Below are 25,636 nucleotides of genomic sequence, written 5' to 3' on the forward strand. Positions count from 1 at the left end.
TCTGGAGGCTCTACTTAATTAAATTTCAATGACACAGAAAAACCCACAGGTATCAGGTCTCTCGAGCTTCACAAAACTGCTTCTGTCCAGGAAAAGGAACACAGAGAACAATACAGAACTGGGAGGGGGCAGAGGGAGATTTTTATTGGAAGCTGTTAGAGTGGTTGCTATGAGACCTTCTCCAGCTTACACAGGCACAGCAGCGAGTGTAAGGCTGATAAACTGCACCTCTTGCATTATACCTTTCCTTTCTGCTTTTTAATTTTTTTTTTGTTTCTAGCACAGCTTTTATAGCTGTTAAAGATCAGAGAAAGCATCTGCCAGTTGCATTTTCTTCTCTTTTTCTCCATTCTTCTGCCTCGTGCAAGATGGAGCTAGCAAATGAAATGATCAGCTCCTCCAGCAATTCTTCCACAGGCTCCAGAGAGTACAAGGTGGTGATGCTAGGAGCAGGGGGAGTTGGCAAAAGCGGTAAGTTTGTTCAACAGCTTTTTTACATAGAAGGGATGAATTGGGAGTGTAAAGTTTAAAGAACAGGAATGCTGCTTAATGAATATTCCCTTTCTCTCCCACATGGCTTGGACTAAAGACTGCAATTTGTGATTGGGGCAGTGAGTCAGCTTAATTTGCTACACACTGGAATTTTATATCCCCTTTTAATTGGATTTTTTTGTGAGCCTAACCTTGGCTCCATTGTGTATGAGAAGCCAGCGGTCAGCTTGCTGCTGTTAATTTAACATCAAGTGCTCATATCACTTTAACATTTGGCTTGGGGTAAGGGTTTGCTGGGTAGTGTGGATGTAACTTGTTGGCCTCACAGTCCTAGAGCTCAGGAAGAATTGAAACTAACTTCTAAGTCAGCTGTAGAGTAAAAAGTGTGGAAAAGGACGATTGTGACTTGCTTTTCTTGTCCACATCTTCATTTGACTTTTTTTCTGAGTGCTGTTATGGCTCAGCTGCTGTTAGTCTCTGTTTCTGTCCAGATAGTTAGAGTGCATGTCTGAGTCTCACTCCAGGTGATAAGGTATATTTGCAGCATATTTTAATATCACCATACAGTGCCAGCAAGATATGCTAGTGTGTCTGACAATGGTATCTCTTCAAAGGAGGCATTATTTTCTCCAGACAATGTTTGCTTTTTTCCAGATATTATCAGCTTTTATTTATTCTCACTGACACTAGCATTCTCTGTTCTTAAAAAGACTTTGCTGAACATGTAGTGCTCATCTCAGGAGCCAGTCTATTGAGACTGGCCACACAACAAGTATTTAATTATATCTTCTGGAAATTCAAAATAAAAAGACAAGAAGAAAACAAACAGTTTAAAAGGATAATATAACAAACATAATATAGCATGACAAAATATAACAATATATTCATACTGAATTCCAGGGATATTTTGGGATATATTAGCTGTGACACTAAACTGTCATAATTCTGTAGATGAAACAAGACAAGTTATAGATGCAAAAAAATTAAATATTGGGAGTGGGTATAGTTTCTGCTCTGTATCTACAGTCTCTGTTTTCTTGTTATGTTTGTCTTCAACTTCAGTGGCACATCTTTCAGTGAAAGCAATTTCCCATCAGTATTGCTTAACCAAGCAAATAGTTCTTGCACAGATGTTAGACTATGATCACTATATAAAATGGGAAATAAGAAAACACTGGTTATCTCAGGGCAAGTTCCTGCAATTTCAAATTATCTTTCCCATGATATAGCAAGTATTCAGGATGCATTAGATGGAACTTTCAATAAAATTATGCTGGGTTTTTTGTTTGGTTTATTGTTTTTTTTTTCTTTCCATGAGTACATGCGAGAGTTGTCATAATTTTTTCCTATATTGTTGTAAAAATGGTATAATTTAAAAAACTATTCACCGAAACAAAAGAAATTATAAACTATAACTACTGTGCAGGGTAGCTGCATAATAACACCTAATTTTTATATAAATACTGAGGAAATTTTAGAGTTACCATTTACTATTAGATAAGAGTTTTAAAGGACACATGAAGTTTATTCAGATCTCCTTGTTCAGAAAACAATGGCTGTTGATTTAATGAGAATAAAGCCTTCAAATCTGTGGATTACACAACGTAATGGTACTTGTCCAATCTGAGGACCATGTAATTAGAAGTATCAGGTGTCTAGAGAAATAAAATAGGATGAAGTACATAGGTCTGGCATTCAATAGGATTAATGAAAACCTACTGTTTTTTTAATGGAAGTGAAACTCTGTGGAAAAAGCAGCAACTGAGAATTACAACTCTAGAAGAAAGAAGGGGGGCAGCTCATTTGCTGGGTATGAACTTCTAATGTGGAATGGGCATGAAATATTTAAGAAGAATCCTGAGAGATAGTCCAACTGATAGAATTCTGATATAGATAGAGAAAAATTAATGACATTCCAGAAATAATGAATTCATACCAACTATTGTATAGACACGATTAATTGATACTGGGTGAAAAGTAGCGAAGGCCTGAATTACTACTTTCATTGTCCAAAATGAGCCCTGCTTTCCCCTAATGACCTAGATTCACTCTGTCCAGGAAATAATGAACTTTACCATTAAAATTATCAAGGCAGAATAAGGAAGGGAAAAAAAAAAAAAAGTTGAATTTCGATGTTAGAATTTGACAGGTAAGTGACATATGGGGTGATATATTTGTAACAGCCTGGGTTCTTTCACTTTTTAATACATGATAAGAGCAGTAAGAGCTTGACTTAAACTGGTGAGTAGGAAAACTCTTTTGTGTGAAAGCCTTTCTATTCCTCATTTTACTCAATATTAAATAGTTCAGGTTTGGAAAGAATTTTTGTTAAGAACCAAGCTTTTGAAGTGTTGGAACATTTCCTTTTGCCATGGATTATTTCACTTCTGGAGACCTCCTGGGCATTTGACCTTCTGTTTCCTACCTTCTTCTGCTCTTTTACTGTGTCCTTGTATGTATGGAGGTCTTTACACTGAAAACTGTGTGCTCAATATAAAGAGCTGATGTGATTCCCCGTGTGGATAGGAAAGGATGAGGAAAAGGATATCAACAATGGGTGTTCTTTTGGCATTGGTGTTTATAGAACATTTACTTCTGGTTGTCAGGCTTGTCTCGTCAAGTCTGTGCTCTGAGATGGCAGCCAATCCAGGAGTACAGCTGACCTGTTTCCTGGGCTATTCAAGTGTAGCAGAAATTTCACACGAGTTGGTAAGAAACGATAAAATTCAGCAAGGTCAAGTCTGATACCTATCACGTGCAGAGTAATAACCTGTGATTGTTCCTCAGGGGTTAGTATTTGGACTGGAGATGTTTGACATCTTTGTTGGAGCCAGGGACAGTGGAACTGAGTGCATTCTCAGCACTTTTGATGACAACACCAAACTACATGGTGTGGTAGACACACTGGAGGGAAGAGAAGCCATTCAGGGGGACCTTGACAGGGTAGAGAGGTGGGCCCATGCAAACCTGAAGGGGCTTCAGGAAAGCTGGGGAAGGGCTTTTTACAAGGGCATGGTCTGATAGGACAATGACATGAGGAATAAATTCTTTCCTGTGAGGGTGGTGAGAGGTTGCCCATAAGAGTTTTGACTCCTCCATCTCTGGCAGTGTTCAAATCCAGCCTGGATGGGGCTCAGAGCAACCTGGCCTAGTGGGAAGTGGGGATGGAAACTCCTTAAAGCTAATTTTTAAGATCCCTTCTGATGAAAACCATTCTGTGATAAACTGCAAAAGGTTTGATAATCATTACTTAAGGAGCCTCACATTTCAAAATCAGTGCCAGATAACAATATTAAAAAAAAATCTTTTCCATTTTTTTAGAGGAGGGAAAAACAAACCCCAGAGTTCAGAACAAAGAGGTGATAGTGGTTCTTAATTAAAATCAAGAAGCTATATGTACATTTTCTTGGGAAGTAATTTCCTTACTGTATCAATAGATTATAGACTCCCTAGAATGAATTATCAGAGCTACTTTTTTCAGAGCAATATGCAAATTTATTATTTTGTGTAGGTTACATCTGACATCAAAAGCTATACTCTCTGGTGCAAGTACAGATCTAATTTATGCTGTAACCAGGAATTAAACTGAAATTATATAAAAGAAAAATAATGAAAAAAAAGAAATTAAAATAAATTATTTTTTATTGACTCCCATTTGGTTATAGTCTATATCAAAATTACATATTTCTAATGATGCTTAAATTTCAATTAAAAAAAAAAAAAGTCCCTGGCTTGGTGGCAAATCTCAGGTGGGCTGAGCACCTTTTAACCTTATCTCAAGTTGCCTGATGTAGGGTATAAACTCTAAGAATCTTAGTGGTATTGAAGCAGGTTTTGCTTACAAATACTTTCAGAGATCTACAGCTGGACAGTGAACCTAACAGCCTCATCATCCCTGCTCTGATGCAGCTCAGACCTCTGAGTGTAGGGTTTTTTTGCAGTGTTAAACAAAATGTACTTAAAAGAGCCACTAAATCTTGAGACCATGCCTTACTGCCTTATATTTAGCAAATTAATTATTCTGATAACAATAACTAACTGCACCACATTCTGCAAAACATGAGCAATAATTGAAGGGGTGTACAGCAGCTACCAAAAAGTACAAAAAAAATGCATGTCCCTATGCAATTGACTAAAATAGAAAACCTCTGCCTAAATAACAGACATTATTACTTGCTTATCCTTGGCTCAATTAAACCATTATTCTAGTCTGGGTTTGTGTTTATTTTTTTTTATTTTTGGGGAATGTGTGTTTTTTGTGTTGTGTGGGGTTTTTTCCTATCCTAATGATGGTTAAACTCAGTGTATTTAGGGTTAATTCCAGGTAAATGTAATCACATATTTATCCATAGAATGGGTGTATCACACACAGAAGCAGAGTAAATTTCATACTACCTGTCCAGTAAAAGCTGCAGTTCAGATGAGAAGAGGAATTATTTAAAAACTGAGATAACTAATACATATTTATTGGGGTTTTTTTCAAAAAATACAACTTTTCCCAGATTTATTTCTCAGACTAGTTGCCAGTTTATTTATTGCCATCTTAAAAAAGGGAGGTATCGTCCAATAATCACCCAAGGTTTTAATATGCTTTATGTAGTTTTAATTTTAATTTTTATTTTTTATGTAGTTTTAATATGCTTTTTTTTTAGCTTTATTATACAGCTCCAGAGATAACAGATACAATATATTTCCAAACTTCAATCTTAAAAATAGTAAAAAAGAGAGAAAGAGAAGGAATTAAAAAAATTTTCCCTGAGCATTATTAGAGTATGAGGAAATTTATTGCTCAGCCTAATTTGTTTGGGGCAGTCATGCTTACCCCCTTTTTATTTTTTTTGCCAGTGTTGGATGAACGACATATTTCTACAGTCAAAGGTGAATTATCCAATTGATTTCAGGATTGTGTATTCCAAAAATGTGTGAAAGCTGCATCAGTTTTTGTGCTGTGGGAACTACTGTACTCTACTGTACTAGGAATTAGACTACATCTCCAATTTTATTTTATTTATGTAGTCAGCTCCTTTTTTTTTTTTTTTTTTTTTTGGTTGTTGTTGTTGTTGGTTTTGTTTTCTACTAGTTTTATTTTTTATTCAGTCTAGATATAGCCAAATTTAGTCATTTCAAGCATGTTCTCATAATAGGAGTCCCCAGTATGTAGAGGTAGCACCTTTGAGTGTGTACTAGAGAGCTGATCCACTACAGCAGTTTTTTAATCCCTTACACATAATTTAGCATATGATTCATATTACACTGGAAAAGGATAAATAACAGAGGTAGAGATTCCACTGGCGTCTCAAGACATGAGGTAGAAAAGTATGATTTGGTTCAGCTGGTGCTTTTCTTACATGATTACAAGGCTCAGTACCAGTACTGTAGAACCTATTTCATATATTGATCAAACCACTTCTTGGAAGGGCTTTTTGGAAGAGGTTTGTTTTCATTGGGGCCATGTGTCCTCTCCTCCCCTCCCCACCCCCCAGTATGCTCTCAGGTATATCTGGGCTTCTCTAAATGCCTGGTAAATGGATCAAGGAACAGTGCCTGGCCTTAAATTGTCTCCTGAGCAACAGCCAGGTGGAGGGTTATGTTACTGTTCAGTATGAGTCAGGATGAAAAAAGGAAGCCTTTTAAGTGTCTGGGCATACTGTGGATTACAGTTGAAGTCAGCTAAATCGCTTTTTCCCCAAAAGTCAAAATAAGTGTATTTTTAATGTCTATTTATGTGCTTCTTTTCCTGTCACTGCACAAATACTCATGTTTTTAACTGGAGTAGAAACTGAGATACTGTAATAATGAAGACACACATCTGTATCCCTCTGATATGAAATCTTTGGTCCTGCATCATCCTTTGTTTAAAAAAAGATCATTTCAATTTTGGTTTTGGAGACCAAATATAAGATCTTTTGAATTTCAGGGAAATAATTAATTAAACTCATTCAAATGAAGACAAATAATGTAAAAATGGGAAGGTGAAAAGTTATCTGTTTGTTGATCAGAGACAAGCTTCCTTGCTTGGTAATAGTTCTGAAAACACAATGTTATTGATCAGACTACATAACATTTAAAGTCCCTTGATCACTATAGTATTGACTGTAACCTGTAATCAGCTGTGACCGGATGTAAAAGTGTCAGTGCAAGTCTGGGAAAGGAAGAGAGGAGACAGAAGAATCCTAACAGTGATACAGACCAAAAGGCATAGTCAGACATCTTGACAACTATGAACACATTGGGAAAAAATACTAAATGAACACTGTAGGCCACTAGCTAAGTTTGTCATGTCTAGGATGCTGTAAAATGATTCACAGTCATGTTTCAAATGAAGACTTAGAGATTTTATATGCAGATTGGTGGTGGAATTTATTCTCTTTTCTCCATGGAAAAATCAAACCAAACCAAACCAAAAACAATCAAACAAACAAACAACAAAACAAAACCAAAACAAACAGAAAAAAAAACAAAACCCAAACCAAAAAGCCCAACCAAACCAAAAAGCCAAAACCAAACAAACTCTGTACAGAAAGTCTACCAATGCCAGACACCCACACTGGTAAGGGCAACTTCCATTTTTTCCCATACACCACATTAAGCACTGGAGACCTTATCATTTCAGAGTTCTGATGTATTTGTGATCTCTGAAAACAAAATAATTCTTATATTTCAGTTACTTTTGCAGGTAGGTTATTGAATTATTTTCAAGCTGCATTTGGTGTAGTTCCATATTTTAGCCATTTTTTTATCACTTCTTTGTCACTTCTTTGTTAACAACTTTGAAAACCTTCCTGTTCTCTTACTTTCCTTTGCTTATACAGACAAGGATCACTTCACACTTTGATCATCTTTCTCGACAACACATTGAATATCTGAAACCTTACTTTTAGAAGCTTGTTTTTCTGTTTAGAAAATTCTGAATCCTTGATTTGACTGCCCTATTATTTCCACATAATTTTCTCAAGATGTATTCCAAACATTCACATGCTATTCTATAAGTAGTCTTACCAGAAGCAAGGTTGCTTACTGTTTCCTCTTGACAGTGCTTTTTTGTACCTCTGAGAATAATAAATTATTTTGTTCAGGTATAGATCACAGATATACAGAGAAATATCTGTAGTAACCCTTAGATTATTTGGTCTTTCTACAAACCCAACCACCTGTGTCACCATATCTCTAGGGGTGACTGGAATTCTACATTTCAGTATGTGTTATCCTATTTTGAAAGTATTTGGCTAGGTTGTGTTGATCATTAGTGTGTTTGAAAAGTATCAAACACATTGGTTATTCATTAGTTTTCTTGACAATGGACAGACCTTGTGTCCAGAATTTTTTGCCTTGGGAAAATGATCTCAAGATGCTTTCATTTGTTACCAGTTTACATAATTCGATGACTGAAGGTGTGGAGAATTCATTTATGGTTTATGCATTTAAGAGGATGGTTTCTTCATGTTAGAGACTAATTGGCTATAGAGAAAGCTGTCTGCAGTCCTGTTTCCTCCTAAACCAGAAGCAGTCTAATAAATAGCACAGAGTTCAGAGAAGAAAAAGAGATGGTAAAAGAGACAAAACAATACAAATTATGATGACAAATGACTATGAAGATATTCAAATAGTTCTGACAGCCATGATTCTTCATTGTGGACCTTGCATATATAAGCAGTCGTATAATGTAAATGAACTGTATACAGCTGTAATGGAAACTGGATAATCTCTCCAGTTTCTACCATCATATCACCCAGATGATGAATACCCACTTGGCTAAGGCTAGCCAAATGGGCTGGTCAATGTCTGTGTCATATTGTCACTGGGTACAGAGAATTTGAGATATTTGAACTAACAAGAAAATACATCTTTTCCAAAATTTGAGGAGGAAAGGGACCAGTATTGCTTAATGGAGTGCAATTAAAGTAAAATGAGTAATTAGAGATGTATGAGATCTTCAGGCCTGACTACCTTTGATCAATAAGAGCAGTATGTGACCTTTACTCACATTTGCTTAAAAGTAAGATGGAGAAGATAATGGAACAGTCTTTGAAAGAAACAGGTTGGTGAAAATTGTATCAGTCTAGTTGGTTAATGTTAATTTAAAGTAGAAGAATACATCATAAAAGTTGAACATTAGTGAGCAAAATATACCTGAACAGAAAAAGAATTTACAGTCTTCAGACTCTCTTATAGATGTCATCCTCAAAATTATGAAATGTGTTGAAAATCACCAGGACTTGTGGCTGATGTGGCATTACTAATGTGTATAACTAGCATACTGCTTTGTGCTCAGACTGTTTAAGAGAGATCCTAAGTCTATATGATCTCAAGTCTATATTTGTTTTTTATTAGCCTTATCACACACAGAGCCAAAGTGCATCCTTTAGATTACAAGGGCTCCTGTATAAATGGAAACAGTCTCAGGTGGCATCCCGATGGCAATGGCCACATGAAGTGTATGTAGAGTAGGGGCACAGATGGAAGGTAAGTGGATCTGTTAGTTCACCACTTGCAAAGGAACTGTTCTCTGCTTTGTTGATAGAAATCCAATTTACTGATTCAGGACACTCACCAGAACTTTTTTTATGTGAACAATGATTTGAATGATAAGAACTCATGTAGGGTTATATAAATGAATATACTTTTCATGTAGTGATTTGCTGATGGAAATCTTCACTTACGCAGTGAAGATAACAGTGAGAATTATACTGATCAGCTTTCCCCATCATACTGCTGGCTACTTAGAAACAGGAAATGTTATGGGCTGTTCCACAACAACAAGAATTTAACTATCAAGGACCTTCTTGGTTTCAGTCACAGAAATATTCACCATTTAAAATGTTGTGATTGTACAGACCACCCTGTTCACTGACCCATACTGCAACACCAACATTAACCAACACTGTTCTTGCTTTAAATTATAAAACATGAAGAGTGGGTCTAACATTGTACTTGCTTCAATAGCGAGTACTGAGTGCATTTCAATAGCAAGGCTGATTACATCTGGCACTTTCTGGAGAAGTGGGCCTGAACAATTGGGTGCCTTTTCATCCTGACTCAAACATAGCAATCTGGGGAAATCAGGTACTCTCTGAATCCCAGTTTGCAGAATGTAACTCAGGCCCAAATTTACCAAAGAATTGTTCAACTCAAACTGTGGCTATCATGGAAAAGTCAATCATCTTGGGTCCTATGACCACATGAGGGAGGCTTTTTGGTGCTCTCTAGGACAGCACTAAGCTGCAGCCTGCATTGTGCATCCCATGAAAGAAGATGGTTCATCCAATTGATAAAGAGTAACTTGCCAGCCACTTCTCTAAATTACAAGGGAAAATCAAATTATATTGGGTGGGTATAGTCTGATTCTGCGGGAGAAGAATACAAATTTCTTAGGTATAAAAATTGAACAACTTAACAAGTTAACCTCTGTATCTCTGTGTGAGTTCATGCAGAATATAAATTAAAAACTTTGTTATATTTTTGCTTGAAATTCTGTATTAACTTTTGATTGATTATTGGTTAAGCTATTAGAAGAATCCTATGATGTAATTTAGTGATTTGTTATAATAGTGTTAAGCAACCCTAATTTATTGCTATTCTAAATCACACTGGACCAAGTCTGGGGACTACAAGTGGCAGCCTGTCCCTGACTCAGTTTCACTCCCACTCATTCCCAACCCCTGTATGTCCCTTCCTCATAGTAAGTAATAGAATGAACCTTGACATCAAATTCAGCTAAGTCATGCTTTTTTTTTTTGTTTTTGTTTTGTTTTGTTTTGTTTTGTTTTCCTTAAATTTCTATTAAAAAAACCCTTTCCCTGATATCTGTGCTGGTGATTCTCTAAGCCACCTTACAACTTTCCACTCTCATCTGCAACAGATGTCCAGACTGGAGATTCAAATAAGGGAACAAGCATTGTTTCATGACAATGACTGGGCACTGGCAGTATCTTTGCTGTAAACAATCTGTTGAGGCAACCACAGGAACTGCTTCCCTTCCAACACATCCCTGCTGCTGAGCTGAGCCATCTGCAGCATAATGAGCACATGCTATCTGCTAGAATTTCGATGAGACTTGAACCACTAGGGACACTCTTGAAAGCACAATTAAGAAAGATTTTTTTCTTTCCTTTACTGCTGCTTTCATTGTTTTTTCTTCCATACTTCACATTTTATTTCCTTCCATTCCTCCGGCAATCCTTTTATTTTACCTTTTATTTTGATCACTGGCTTTAATTAGTTTCCCTTTATTCCTGCAAGCCCTTCTAATTTTTTTTTCCTAGCAGGTAGAAAACTCATCATGATTACACAGATCCACTGACTGTATCACATGTCAACAAATCATGGTGCAGGGTCCAAGTTTCAGAGGTCTTGCTGTCTTGGGAAGAGACTTTCCAGCAAGCTATAATGACTTGCTAATGCATTACTTGCCCGCTAGTCAGATCCCAGTGGAGACACTGGCTAAAACCACTTTCTTTCAGGTATATGGAGAATATCTAAAAGGAAAGTGTCTATGTCTATAAACTCCTGTATCTCAGGAGTTTCCAGGTTGGGCTGCTGTGATTCTGGCCTCCAGAAGAGGTGTGCTTTGAGTTCTGTTACATTTTGAGAAGCAGGGTTTTATCTTTTCCTTCAGAAAAATGCTAAGAACTAGCCTAGTTGCTTCAGGGGACCCAAAGGTGGACCCAAAATGCTTATAAGTTTAAAAAATTAATTTCATAAACTTCTGAAAAATAAAAGCTATAATTAGATGGGAGACCAATGCAAATAGTTCTTCTTTAGCTTAAACTCACTACAGTTTGTCTTGAAATCTTACTGAAGTGCTATGCAAATTTGTAATTCTGTAATCCTTGTCCATTTTCACATGCACAAAATAAAGGAATGTCATGTTCTTTGTCAGATTATGTGATTCTTTTTGTATCTTTACAAGCCTGCTATGTGCGTGAGAGCTTGTTGTGCTCTATTGAATTGTTGTTTGTTGAACAGGATCTTCATTGTCTTTACATAAATGTCTCTTCAGAAGTTTGCAAATTATGCACCTTTGTTTCAAATTTTTAGTCAGATTGTTAAAAATCAAATTGGCAAATTCTTGTTTGTTTCAAATCTGCTGAACTCTACCTACCATTCAGAACACCAGTCTTTGCAGTTTCACACCCTCTGAAAATTTGTCTATAACTTTCTTAAATAGACATTATGTTTTTTTCTCAATTTGAAAAACAACAAAAAAGTAACTTCTAAACATTTTCTATTTAGAGAAGAGTCTTCCTTGGGTTGCCTCTGACAGAGTCATCTGTTCACTCACTGCTCACAATATACCGGAGGTTGACTTCGGACAATGTCCAGTCTGGACAATGTCTGTCACTCCATACAGCTAAAGAATATATTCCTGGTCTCCTTATGTTTGTAGATATGCTCTGGAGACACTTCATGTCTCTGCTGGGAATAGAGAAGAAGAAAGCGCAATCTATTACACTAATCAAGTAGTCTCCCATGAGCTCCTGAAACCTGTTTTCCTTTGCTTTTGTTTCACATACAGTGAAAGTTTCAGTGGATTTTCCAGTATCTAATAATAGCTGTGAATTTGCATCACCATCTGTATCTCAGTGAGTGTTCTGTTTACTGACCTGCTTTTATAAAAGCTTTAATCAAAGGCCATTTTAAAAATCTTTCCTCCATGAAAACTAAACAAGGTTCTTTAAAGTTATTAAATGCCTGACACAGGAAGGAGGAAATCACATAGTCTTCCACTTATTTTTCAGATTCAGTGCTCAAAAATGATAATTGGCTGTGATATTTAAGGGTGGAGAAGTGGTTAGGAAAATAAAGCAAAACAGGAGATACAACAGAAAAAAACCAAGAACTGGGATGGAAAAATAAAATAGGTGAACAATTAGAAAGAGAGAACAAGTTATAAAAGCAGAGGCAGAGGAAAAACTTAAGGAAACAGAAAACTAGAAAAAGATGAGTAAAAGCAATGGTAAGGGAGTAAAGGGATAGAAGGAAAGGTCTTCACAGATGAGACACGAGCCTGTAAGGGACTGGAGATGCTGTCTTCATACTCTCTTGGTTAACAAATCCACTGACAGTGTTTTGTCATCTCCCCAAAGACCCTTCCCCCCAAAATGTGGGAGTACATAAGATGAACACTCTGTGTGAGCTTTTTAAGCAGATGCCTTATGCCATCAGGCTCTTCAGGTGTTTTCCCATCACCACTAATGACCTCCCTCAGGTATTTGGTGGCTCTTTCCATAGAGCCCATTTAACAGGGAGATGTTTGATATCCTTCATATAAGGATAACAGCTTTTTACCACTGACAAAGGGCATTTCCAGAGACTCTGAGTGCCATCTTTTCCCCAAGTAATCTTGTTAATGCCTCCATCTCTGGTCAACGACCCCAGCTGCTGGGCCTCTCTACCCTCCAGACCTATCAGCTCCCCTCTCCCAGCTCTGCAGCAGCCATGCCAATCAGTGAATCCCCCTCATCACCAGCATAATCCTGTCTGGAGTACTGTGTCCAGTTCTGGAGTCCCCAGCATAAGAAAGACATAGAGATCCTGCAATGTGTCCGAAGAAGAGCCACTCAAATGCTCAGAGGGCTGGAGCCCCTCTCCTGTGAAGCCACACTGAGGAGGTTTGGGTTGTTCAGCCTGGAGAAGAGGAGGCTCCCAGGTGACTTTAAGAGCAACCTTCCAATATCTGAAGGGGCTACAGGAAGGCTGGGGTAGGGCTTTTGACATGGGGTGTAGTGAGAGAACAAGGGGAAATGGTTTAAATCTTGGAAGAGGGGACCTTTAGATTAGACATGAGAAAGGAATTATTTCCTGTGAGAGCGGTAAGGCACAGGCCCAAGTTGCCCAGGGAGGTTGTGGATGCCCCCTACCTGGAGGTATTCAAGGTCAGGTTGGATGAGGCTTGGAGCAGCCTGGTCTATTGTGAGGTGTCCCTGCCAGTGCAGGGGGGGTTGGAACTGGGTGATCTTTAAGGTCTTCTCCAGTCCTAGCCATTCTACGATTCTATGGTTTTATTTTGTATCTCTTCCAGAGACATGGGTTAAACAATTACTGTCTCTGTCCTATGCTATTCCTGACTCTGGCTGACTCTCCCTGCTCAGGGCTGTCTATTGTCCCTGTCTCTGAATCATTTCTGACTGCAGTAAATGCTTTCTGCAGGTGATTACAGGATGATTATGAGGTTGCTGGCAGTGTTGGGGCATGAGGAACAGTTTTCCCATGCAAACACCTAACAATAAACCACCCCTGGAACATGTTCAGGCACAGCAATAACAAAAAACAAGTAACACCAACCACTGCTGAGGACTCTGAAGAAAGGAGCAGAATTGTTTTGCATAGTAAAAATATTTTAAAAATAGACCCTGTACTCTCCAACCAACTTCCTAACCCAACTCATCACAGAAATCAGTGTTTCCGCAAAATAGTGAAGTAACGGGGATGGGAGATGGGGCAGTCTCACAAAGGCGACATGTAAGAGGGAATTCAAAAAGGAGAAATATATCAGGTCAGCAACAACATTTTGAAAATTTGTTTCGATTTCCAACTTTCCAATATTTTCAATTAGAAGGGAAAAAAAAAAGTAAACTTTTGCCCAACTTTTGGGCACCAAATATTCTGTCATAATATAGCAGTTTGGGCAGACCGAAAATCAGAGGACAGAATTGTTCTCTATTTAACCCCCTACACCCTCCCAATGGAAGATAAAAGGGGAATAAGGAAGAGTTAAAATTTGAAAACAAAAATGAAAAAGGTTTACGAGAGCAGGTGAAAGGCATGAGACAATAAGCAAATACACAAGTATATATAGATATATTCTGCCTGATTATAGAATATGGGCAGGAAATGGGAGGGGTGCAGACCCTCTGTGTTCTGCCTCTCTCAGATCCCTCAGGGTCTTAAGAGCCTTCTTTAGTTCCTCGTACAAAAAACTTCTGTTCCTCCACTCAAACTATGAAACCATGTTTCTCATCTGTGGGCTTTCTTGCAAAAAAAAGCTGCAAAAGGAGCAGCACGTATTTTCTTGGCAGAACCCTTTTGTTCCCAGTTCATGAATTCTGTAGAAGGTTGCCTCAGCTATGGACAAGGTTGTGTAAATCTAACATCGATATAAATGCTAGAGGGTGCCAGGCAAAGCAATGCTTCTCTGATGTTATGCTCTTACAGATTTTGGATTGGAGGAGTTTGTAGACCCCATCCCTAGCACTTAGTGAAACTGGTAGGGGACGAACAGCATTCGTCAGACCCTTGTCTGTTCTTTCTAGTATGAGATCCACCAACACACCAAAACCTCAAATAAAGCAATGAGTCACAGGGGCACTAGGGACACCTTTTGCTCAGTACCAGGAAATAAAAAAAAGCTAAGTTCTGTTTTTCTCCATTTTTAGAAAAATGTCAAGATGTAAAGAAAAAAAAAATGTTTCTATGTGTTTTCTCTTAATCCTTGTGCCCCATCTGCTTCCTTCACTCTCTTTTCAAAGCTTTTACAGCTCATCACTCTTGGCTATAAACAAACAGCTATCTCCCCATAATCAAATGTGGACAAATGCTGCAAGAATCAAAATCAAAACAAAATGCCCGTGACTATAAACAGATTTAAATACACATATAATGAAACACACTCATGTAATATTTAAATGTAAAGTAACATTCATTTTCACTCTTAAAGGAAAATAGCAGTTAGTGCCAACAAGTTATTCAAAGGATTATAAAAGTCTCTGCAAAACCCAGTGAAATAACTACTTCTCCTGATTGACAATGAGTAAGAACAGAATTATTTGTCAATTTATTCTTCAGTGTCTTTTATGTAAGAAAAACTATGGATCAAACCAGTTTGTGACATTGCATCATATGTTTCTAAAGTGCCATACCTGCTGGCTGGCTATTAGTATATTTCATTTCAACTATTAGTTAAACCACCTTTGTATGCTGGAATACTTTCGGCTGGTGTAATGTAAATATATTAATAAGACTGTGAAACATGTGTCTTTCACCTTGTCTATAAGCAGGAAAAACTCAGCAATTGAAATTTTTTTTCCAAGAAATTTTTAATGGTTCCTTTTCTAACTCAAATGAAGTTGACAAAAACTGTAGGCAGTGAATACTTTAGGGGTTGGAACACATGGGGATATCTTTGGCACCATTGGTATTAATTTAGTCACAACAAATAGCAGTATGCGGATTGGGAACAGGTTAGATAAGCTGTATCAGACATGGATGCTCAGGAAATGACCTATGTAGACAGAAGACCAGCTTGGGCTATGATGAAAGTTCTTGAGAGAATTAAAAGTTTCCAGGGCTCACAGCTCAATTTCAATGCCATAAACAAATGCCATGAAGTATTATTTTCAGGGTTAGTGCATAATGGGTTGCAAAGTAATAATTAAGAAGTTGGTGATAGTGTTACTTCTGAGTTCTAACTCTTTCCTCCCACTTTTCTACTTTTTTTTCCTTGCAGACTCTCCCTTCAAAGCATATGGTTGAATTTCTGAGGAATATGGGACATGCAAAATACCACCTGTTCATGGTAGTACAGTGTGTGGAGCCCATGTTACCTTTCAAATTTCTTTTTTTATTTTTCATGAACTTACTTTAATTATATTTCCTGCTAATAAAATATTTAACCAGGAATCTGACAGTGTTGAAGGGCTTAGATTGATAATCTATAGCTGTTCTCTTCCTGTTTTAATATTGGTTGTTTTGGGTTTTTTTTTTATTTCTAATTTATTTCTATATTTATATTAATCTTAGAATGTTTAACATACGGTGAGTTTCCCATAATGGCACAGTGTTAAAAACTTACCTATCTTCAGAACCACCTCTAGCTAACCTGATAACCAAATACATATTTGTTTACTTTAGGACTAGGAAACCAACATCAGATGGATCTTTTTTGTTCCACCAGTGTCTCCTGTGTCATATCTATTCAGTTCAGTGATTACTGTCAGTATTGTGGTGTTTGAAAGGAGAGCTGAAGAGAGAGAGTGGAAATGCAATCTCAATTCTATGTTTTCTCCCTGATCACAAAGAAAACTGAGAGCTTAATGTAAACTGTGTTTGACCTGAACAGGAGAGCAGAATGAATACAAACTCTTTACTCTTACACTGAGAGTTCCATGCAAGTGAACATACCTTAATGGGAAACCAACCATACCAGAGTAGCTGGAGAGGGGAGGGAAACAGGCAAAAATCATGCAGTTGAAGAAAGCAATCAATAACGCTTCCTGACTGTCTCTTTGAAATTATCACAGAATGCTTTGACTCCTGTTTTTTGCCTTACACATTCATAAGTCTGTATTAAAATAGTTAAAAGCTGTGTGGTTAAACAGAATGGAGTGGAGAGAGGGAAAGATGTAGGAATTGCTCCAGTAATTTTTGTAGGTTTTGGGAGAACTATCAAATAATTTTGTGTCAAGCAAATACTTTAAGAGAATTTATAACAGAATTGGAAGGGCAATGATCCTCGTGTGTGTTCTGAGTTTGTTACTTTATGGAAGAGAACAGCTAACAGGGTAGAGGTTCCTGGGTTACCAAAGAGCTTCTAAAGCTCAAGGCATAGGTCTTTATGTAAATAATTAGGGTGGACTGAGCTCAGCCAACAGACAGATACATACCCATCCCTCTGCTTGCTCCTGTCTCCTACAGGAAAGAGGAAGGCAAAAAGATCTGTCGTGAAAAGAACAGTTTGACAGCTGAAACAAAAGCTACATGCATGAATAAAGAAAAAGGTATTCACTACTTCCCACTGGCAGACAGATTTTTATCTACTTCCTGAAAATCAGGGCCTTAGCACACATAAGGATTACTCAGGCATATGAGTGAGGTAACAGTGAATGACCCTCTTCCTTGAGTTTTCCTTGAGCTTTTATTTATGAGCATGAGAATATCTAATATCTCTTTGGCAGACATCCCATGTCATTTTAGTGCCATGCAAGACAGACCCTGGAGCAGGATAGTGTTTCTGCCTTCATGCTTCAGGTCTTCACGTCTTTGCCATAGTGGCTGCAGTTCTCAGTGCCCAGGTGGTGTTTTTCAAAGCATGGTAGTTCCTTGGCCTGGTCAGGATCCTTGGCAAATCTCTAGATGTTGTGGCAGAGAATATCCAGTTCTGAATGGTGATTCTCAGAGATTGTTAGCATGTACTTACTAGTCCCAGTAGTCATCATCAAAACATGCAGTGGATAAGATTGACTGAAGTGTTAGTTATTAAAGGCAGATGAGGATATTATCCCCTCTTTTTTCAGTTAAGTTAATTTGCCATTTTAAAACAAAAATCTTCACTATTTCATCTGATTTAGTGTAGTGCTTACAACTGTAGCTCAAGGCTGTGTATTTCTGTGTTGCCATTTTGTAGGCTACCATATTGATTAAAGTATCTTTTTAAAAACTGAACACCTATTTGTTAGTTTTTGAGCACAAAAACTAAAAGACATAAACATTTTGAGCCAACTGCTAGTTCCTAGACAGCCATAGATGTACTGCCAGCTTTTAATTTTCACTTTTAAAATGCATAAATCGGTATGATTAATGATCTCATCATTTACTTGCAAATAAAAAGAAATATAAGCTCTATGATGTGTAGCAATCAAATCAGTGGTATGTTATTGTGTTGTTATTGTGGCAGCTGATGCATATGCTGGTGAAAGAAAGATATTGCAAGCATAATACATGAGTAAAAGTAAGTATCTCTAAATGCCCTTCTGGTCTAAGCTTCTAAAGGAACATGGACCATGCTGCTACTGATTATCTAATGACAAAAACTTGTACCGAACACAGGATCTTAGCTTTTCTTAATATACGCCCCATCCCACTGACTCTCTTTCCCATCTGTAAAATGAGACCAGATGGTTTTGCCTACCTTTGTATGGATTCCTGCTTCAGTGGGAAAGTTGGACTAGATGATCTCTAGAGGTCCCTTCCAACTCTGAGAATTCTATGATTCTGTGATATGTAATAAGCTTTCTGACCTTGAAATGCAGAATACTTTTTAAAAGCTATTAAAAGATACATCTTTGAAAATACTTAAGACACAGCACGTCATCATGTGCAGCATAGTTATGTGGCCAGTACTAGGTGACAAATTCTTTGAACTATATTCAGAAATATCTTCAGAGTTCATGTCATGTCAGTAAGTCAATTAGGATAAATGTGATGGACACTAGGATAACCTCTGTAAAGATATCACAACTAAATATAGTGATTCAGCTAAAGAGAGTCTGTTACACTTTTTGGTATACTAAGCAATCAGTGAAATTAGTGTCTTCTGAAAACAGTATCTGCCTTTGGGTATATAGGTTCTTCCTGTAGTTAATGGAGTGAAGTGAACAGTACTATAGATACTGAATGCTTTCCATTGTTTGAGAAATCTGGATTTATATAATTTATGTATGGCTTCACTTAAATTTGTTTTGAATATATTTTTCATCACTTAAAATGATCTAATACTTCAGTGATGACAAAGCTCCTCTTGAGATTAAGAATGTATAATCTGGTGGTCAGTGCTCTGCGTGTGCCTTGCTCAGGCATGTATCTATTAGGTATATGAGAATTTTTCAGTCCCCAATCTAAAGTGTGTGTTTCTTTCAGGTCATACAGACTGATAAATTAAACTTCAGACTTCCCTGTTCTAACATCAGTGGTTACCAATGAAGTAGCTATCAGCATGCCAAGAGGTGAAGCTGCCAGTTACATTTCACTTTTATTAAAACAGGCTAGTTTTAAGACTTTTTTATTTTCTGTGAGGCAAACAGTAAGCAGTTGCTGTCCTCCTGCAATCTTTTGATCTGTTTTCCAACTGAAACAGTTTAGCTTCTACACATGACAAAACTGTGGATTGATTATTATTAAGAAAGTGTTACTTTTTTTTTCTCAACACAGACTGCCTCCCTGTAAGAAATATTTTTAATCACATGATAGCTAAGTTTTCTAGAAATGCAGTATTGAAGGTAGCTGACAGGATGCAAGGCTTTGCTTTGCTGGCATCCAGGCAGAAAATTCATACCAGATAGGCACCTGATATTCACAGTTTCACTGAATCATGTTAAGTCAACAGTTTCAAAATGGAATTATCATATTTGGAGAGTTTGGTGAAAGATGAGACTGTGCTTTGTGGAGCAGACATATCTTCTGATATCATTGTCTGCTATACTCACTTTCACTGGCACTTATTCTTGATTGATCTCTTGCTCTGTGCCACTAGATTCATCATGGTCAGTGATCCAAGGGCATGAAAAATTCATCCCAAGTCAACAAATACTTTGTCGTTTATGGTATTTCTTCCCCTTTGGGCTCAAGCCAATTAATTCATCCATAGGCAGAAAACCTATGGAGTATAGCAATTCCATCATTTCTGTGGAGAGAGCGACAACAATTGTGTGTCTGCAGTCCCTCATGCATGCATAAAGATAATAGGAAACAGAGCTTAGTTATTTAAATAATGACAAAAAGTCATTTCTCTAAGTGAGTAGATTGTGCAAAGGGATTTGTTTCTGCCCTGATGTTAAGTACCACTTAATACTATTTACTACATTTCCAGAAATGTTTATAGACCTATATCACCACATTTTTTAAGGAAAATCAAAATCCCTATTTTAAATTACTTATCCTACTTAGAGAAATAAATTTACATGAATTCCAGCCTGTCTTCATGTTGTTATAACTTTATTTATTGTGATACCTACTCATCTTCATTAGAACTTGATCTTCCACAAATAGAATGGCTCTTTAATGTATACTCCAATCTAATCTTGCAGTTGAGATCAGGATTTTTTACTTGAGTTTTCAGCTAAAAGTACTGACATGGTGTTATGACAGTAGAAATTTCATGGATTCTCAAATGAAAACTATAGTTCACAAATTTTCAAATGAAAAATATACAATCAGGCATTATTAGGTCAAAGAAATTGATAAAGAGCTCCCAAGTTGCAGTACAGAGTCTGACACCCAAGATAACCTTTTCTGTCTCAGGGTAGGAGTCCAATCTTCACATCATCAGACCTAGATATTGTGATATTCAACGAATACTGTCTGAAGCCTTTTATGTTAGCTCCAGTAAGAAGTGACATCTGAAACAATCACAGAGACAAATGAAGTGAGAACTTTGCATAAGAGACAGATGATACATAATTTAAAGTAGCTAGTGGCTGAATACAGCAATTGAGTTGAACAAATTACTTTCCAGAAAACAAGTGGGGGAGTTGCCTGGTGTAACATGAGTAAATAACCAGTGCACGTGTCAGTGCTGAACGTGTGGTGCATATCTGAGGTAAGGGAGCCAAAACCATTGTACCTGTTTGTTCCTGGACTCTCATTACTCCCCCCCTCTTTGAACACATTTCTCCATGTCTCAATATATCCAGGATAAGTAGATAGATCTCGTAAGATTTTGGTTTTTTTGTATTATGCAAAGAAGAGGCATTTTTTCTTTACATTTCAAAAACTCATCTTACAAATCTTAGACACAAAATGTTTTGGGGTTGGAAAGGACCATAAAGATGAACTCATTCCAACCTCTCTGCATTGACAGGGACACCCTCCACTAGACCAGGTTGCTCCAAGCCCATCAAATCTTATCTTGGTCATTTCCAGGGATGAGGCACTCATAACTTCTCTGGGCAACCTGTGCCAACGTCTAATTACTCTCATAGTGAGGACTTTCTTCCTAAAGTCTAAATTAAATCTATCCTTTTCCGTTTTAAAGTAATTACCCCTCATCCTACTGCTACATGCCCTTACAAAAACTGCTCCTCAGCACTTTTTTTTAACCTCTTCTCCAAGCTGAACAATCCCAACTCTATCAGCTTGGCTCCAAAGCAGAGGTTCTCCAGCCCTCCAATCAGCTTCATGGCCTCCTCTAGATGTGCTCCAACACCTCCACGTCCTTTTTCTGTTGGGGACTGGACACAGCAGTCTAGTTGGGGTCAGTTGAAGTGGAGCTGAGGGCAGGATTCCCCTCCCTTCATCTGCTGGCCATGCTTCTTTTGTTCCAGCCCAGGACACCATTGGCTTTCTTGGTTTCCAGTGAACATTGTCAGGTCATGTTGATTATCTCACCAACCAACACCCCAAGTCCTTCTCAGGCCTCTTTTCAATCTATTCTCTGCCCACTTTGTTGCCAATAAAGATGCTACACAGCACTAGCCCCAGTACTGGGGGATGCCACTCATCACTGACCTCCATTTGGAGATCAAGCTGTTGTCCACTACTTTGAAGTGTTGTGATTGTCCAGTCAATTCCTTATCCACTGAGTGGTCCATGTATAGAATATTTATTTTTCTAATTTCAAGACTAGGATAGAAGTGGGATAGTGTTGAATGTTTTTCACAGTTCCAAGTAGATGATACCTGTTGCTCTCCTCTTGCCCACCAGCACTGTGACCCCATTATAAAAGCCCACCAGATTTGTCAGGCATAATCAGTCCATGGTGAATCCATGCTTGTGTCACTGCAATATAGGACAGCTCTTGTCATGCTTCTTTTTGCCTCACGCTTTTGCCTCATAATACATCCCTAAAGCTTTCCAACAATTAACATCATATGCTTATTTTTTTGTGTGTATATGTTTGTGAAGAGCTGCTCATGATTTTTATTCAGAAAGAACAAAGTTTCTACAAGTCGTATGAGAGTCATTTATTGGAAAATAATCAATCTTTTCATGTGCTTTGTATGTGTCCAGGGATTAAGAAACAGTATTCTTAATGTGGCAACTCTGGAGATGGTAGGAATTTATGCTATTCCATTAGTGACACTGTGCATCAATTCTGGCCCCAGATGACCAAAGCTATTATTAGCATGAGCAGTATCCCACAGAAATTTCGAAGGCTTTGACAGACCTCTGCAGAAAGACATAGTTAGTCAGATGTAAATAGATACTTCACCAGGTGGCTAGATTTTCAAAAGCAGAATAGCATGATGCCATCCCTGACACTTTGTTACACATACTAACCTCTGAAAAGGAAAATCCTAAGCCATATCAGTAAAATGGATCATATAGGTTCAGGTTTCTAGGTGATGACCTCTATTTGAAGGCCTATCTGTACCTGAAGATATGTTTTTGTTTCCTCTGAATTCTCAGAGATTGATAATTAAATGACAAATTAATTTCTTGACTGTGTTTGATACACCCCAGGATGAGGTTTGCTGCCCAGGCTTCCAGGGTGCACAGCTCACTCCTATTGAGCCTGCTGCCTACCAGCATCCCCAGATCCCTTACTATAGGGCTCCTCTACACCTGCTCCTCTCTCAGTTTATACTTGTGTCCAGTGTTGTGTCCATCTGTTAATGCCAGGTACAGAATCTGGGAGGTTTTGTTCTTGTTAAATTTCATCACATTAAACATAACTCAGTGCTTTCATCTACCTAGATCCCTCTGAAAGGCCTCTCATACCTAAAGAGAATCGACAGAGGGGACTTCTAAAAGTGTCAAGAATTCAGTCTCTATTCTTCCACTAGACAACAACTTAAAAATAAGGAACAGCAATTTGCTGAAGTTTTTGCTCAACAGCAGCTATTGGACCAACCATAGGGGCTTAACCTGACTTCTTTCCTGTATCTATCCATGGCTGACTGTTTCAGACCCTAATATTCAGTGCACAATCAGAGTTCATGGTGAAGCTGTGGTCCTGTAAAATGGAAGTCATCTTGGGAAATGTACTGGCATTTCTTCTTGACCCTTGTCACCTTGTCACTCAGAAAAATAAAACCAGCCTAAATAAGATGAAGTGTGATTGCTGTATGAAACAGAGTAACTGTGTGTTTCCAAAAGGGTCCAAAGAACAGAAATACAAGCCACCTACCCTTTGCGAGGCTCCAGACTCCAAGCAGAGGAAGCCTGCTCCGAATCCCATTCAATAGCACAGTAATACAGTTACAAAAATGTGGAGGACCTTGGGGTTAAGAAGGTCTCTTTATGAGACAAGCTTACTACATTCAAGCCTCTTGAAATGTATAAAAATGAACTAAAGCTCAATCTCTGATAAATATTGTACATTTCAGAACTGATGCACAGTTGCTTCAAGACAATCTCTTTACAAAAATCAATTCAGTAATTGCAAAATGCATGAAAATACACTGTGCACCTGTCTGATCATTATCCACTTGAGAATATCAGGCTTTCAAAGGAAGACAAAAAGAAGCAAATTCAGAGAGCAAATCTTTTCAGACAATAATCTAAAGAATCAATTTCATGACACTCAGTGCTAAAAAATAGATTGAAAATGTGACTGTGACCTTCCGAATATTCTGTGGGTGGCCAGATGAGTCTGGCTGAATATCTTCAAAGCTATTTTCATTTCTGTTACATAAACTAGTGGTTAATATGTTCATCTTCCAAAGCCAAGGGAAGATACTGAGAAGATTTATGTCAACAGAGATGCTGTGCTCACCTTCTCTGTACTTAATTACACCAGAAGTCATTAATAAAACTTTGCACTTATAACTACCCTTAATCTTTCCTCAGTTCTCAAGAATTTTTCCTGTGCAATGATAAAGTAAAAATATTTCAAGGTTTTGCTGCTGTCCTTTGTACACCAACATTAGACAGGAAATGAATAAAATTTATGTGAAATTCACTGATCTTCAAAAGACTCTTTTTTTCCTCTTTCTTTCCTAAGTGCTGAATACTCTCAGCTCAGTATAAGCATTTGGAACTAAAAGGAGTAAAATTTGTCCAATTTGAGAATGTAGCAACACATGAAAAAGACAGTTAAGTGACTGATAATTCAGTTTGAATGGTAACATGATGAAGTCCTTTTAATATTTTCAAAAGGTCTTAGGTTCAGATTAAAGAGTCTTCGTTTAGAAAAAGATGCATGTCCATTTAGGCATATTTTATGCTGGACAGAGATGCGGATTTTGGTATCTCTTCAACTTGGATGGTCTGTCCTTATTCAAAATTCTGGGGAAAAAAACCCTGTAGATTCCAATAAGCTTTGGATAAAGTGTCACTGTGAGACATTATCTTATGTTTGGATGGATATCATACAGGATAATAGTTTTTAGTCATGAAATGCAAAAGTTTTGAACTAGCAGTCACCATTTTAATATATAGTTTCTCTTCTAAAGAGTCCACTCAGTTCTCTGCACTTTAGAAGGGATGGCCAAACTTTGATTTCAGACTTTGTGACATGCAGAATTGCTTTTTGTTTCCACTTTTAGGTGCATAATTGTAGAAGAAAGTGTAGTGGAAAGTTAATGTATCAAGGTGGAACTGGTAGAAAGTTGACCATACTAATATATTAAAAATTATTTTTTTTTTTATTCACATAGCAAGCGTATTTCTCACTTGTAATACTAGAGAGGAGGAGGGAACAATTTCTGCTATGTGTGCTTTAGAAACTAAAGTTTGTGCTTTGGGTTTTAAGTGAAACATACAGTCCATCTGAATTTAGCACTTAAAAGACTTCTGTTCAGGTTGTATTTTGGACAGAAGGGTTGACCCATTCCCAACACTTCAGTCAGTGTTTATCCTTGTACCTGAATAAAGACCTGGAGAGATATCTCTATTCTTACCATAAAAAAGAACAGCCAGGAGTTGCAGAAAAAAAATTAAATAAATATATAGGTATTTAAAGGAGATTTCAATGGATCAATTGAATTAATTTCTAACATTGTTCTTTTTAATCTTTCTAAAGACTAGATAGTCTCATGCATTCTTAAAAGCATTCTTAGTTCAGCTTCTGAAAACTTTGATGAGCAGTATACTACCTTGCCCTCTAAACCCTATTTAATAACAAGTATTTTTAATCATTTACATAGATTCATTTAATAGAGAAGATAGATATTTACAAAAGTGGTGAGAAAATGCTTCAACTAAGGAACAAATTAATATAGAAGATCTGATATGATATAATTCTAACTCTGGCATTTTTATTAATACCAATTAATAATAAAATGTTACATCACAGAGAATATTAAAAAGAAAATTCTGAATAGAATGCATAATTTACTTACAACAAACCAGACCATTCTTCTGAAATCTCTGTCCCTCTTTTATATGAACATACCCTTGTAAAGTAACACTTATTTGAAATATTTAATGATGGGTCTCTATACTCTTCTAAGGTAGGTAAACCCCGTAAGGAGTGAGGAAGGAAAGGACGAATCATTCAAGGTTTCTGCTGAAAAGAAGCAATGTAACTCTGCTAAGTTCAAGTTTACTC

General features: G+C 37.3%; 1 protein-coding gene across 1 annotated transcript in view; it reads left to right on the forward strand.

Annotated features, from left to right (window-relative positions):
• The first annotated feature begins 206 nt into the window (after nucleotides 1-206).
• The window catches only part of RIT2 (Ras like without CAAX 2), a 186,401-nt gene continuing 160,971 nt past the window's right edge, over nucleotides 207-25,636 (forward strand). Inside the window, exon 1 of the mRNA XM_008498180.2 lies at nucleotides 207-471. Coding sequence (XP_008496402.1) covers nucleotides 369-471 — 103 coding nt within the window. The 5' untranslated portion in view covers nucleotides 207-368. The remainder of the gene's footprint in view (nucleotides 472-25,636) is intronic.

This window comes from Calypte anna, chromosome Z, assembly GCF_003957555.1.
Source record: "Calypte anna isolate BGI_N300 chromosome Z, bCalAnn1_v1.p, whole genome shotgun sequence".
Taxonomy (NCBI): Eukaryota; Metazoa; Chordata; class Aves; order Apodiformes; family Trochilidae; genus Calypte; species Calypte anna.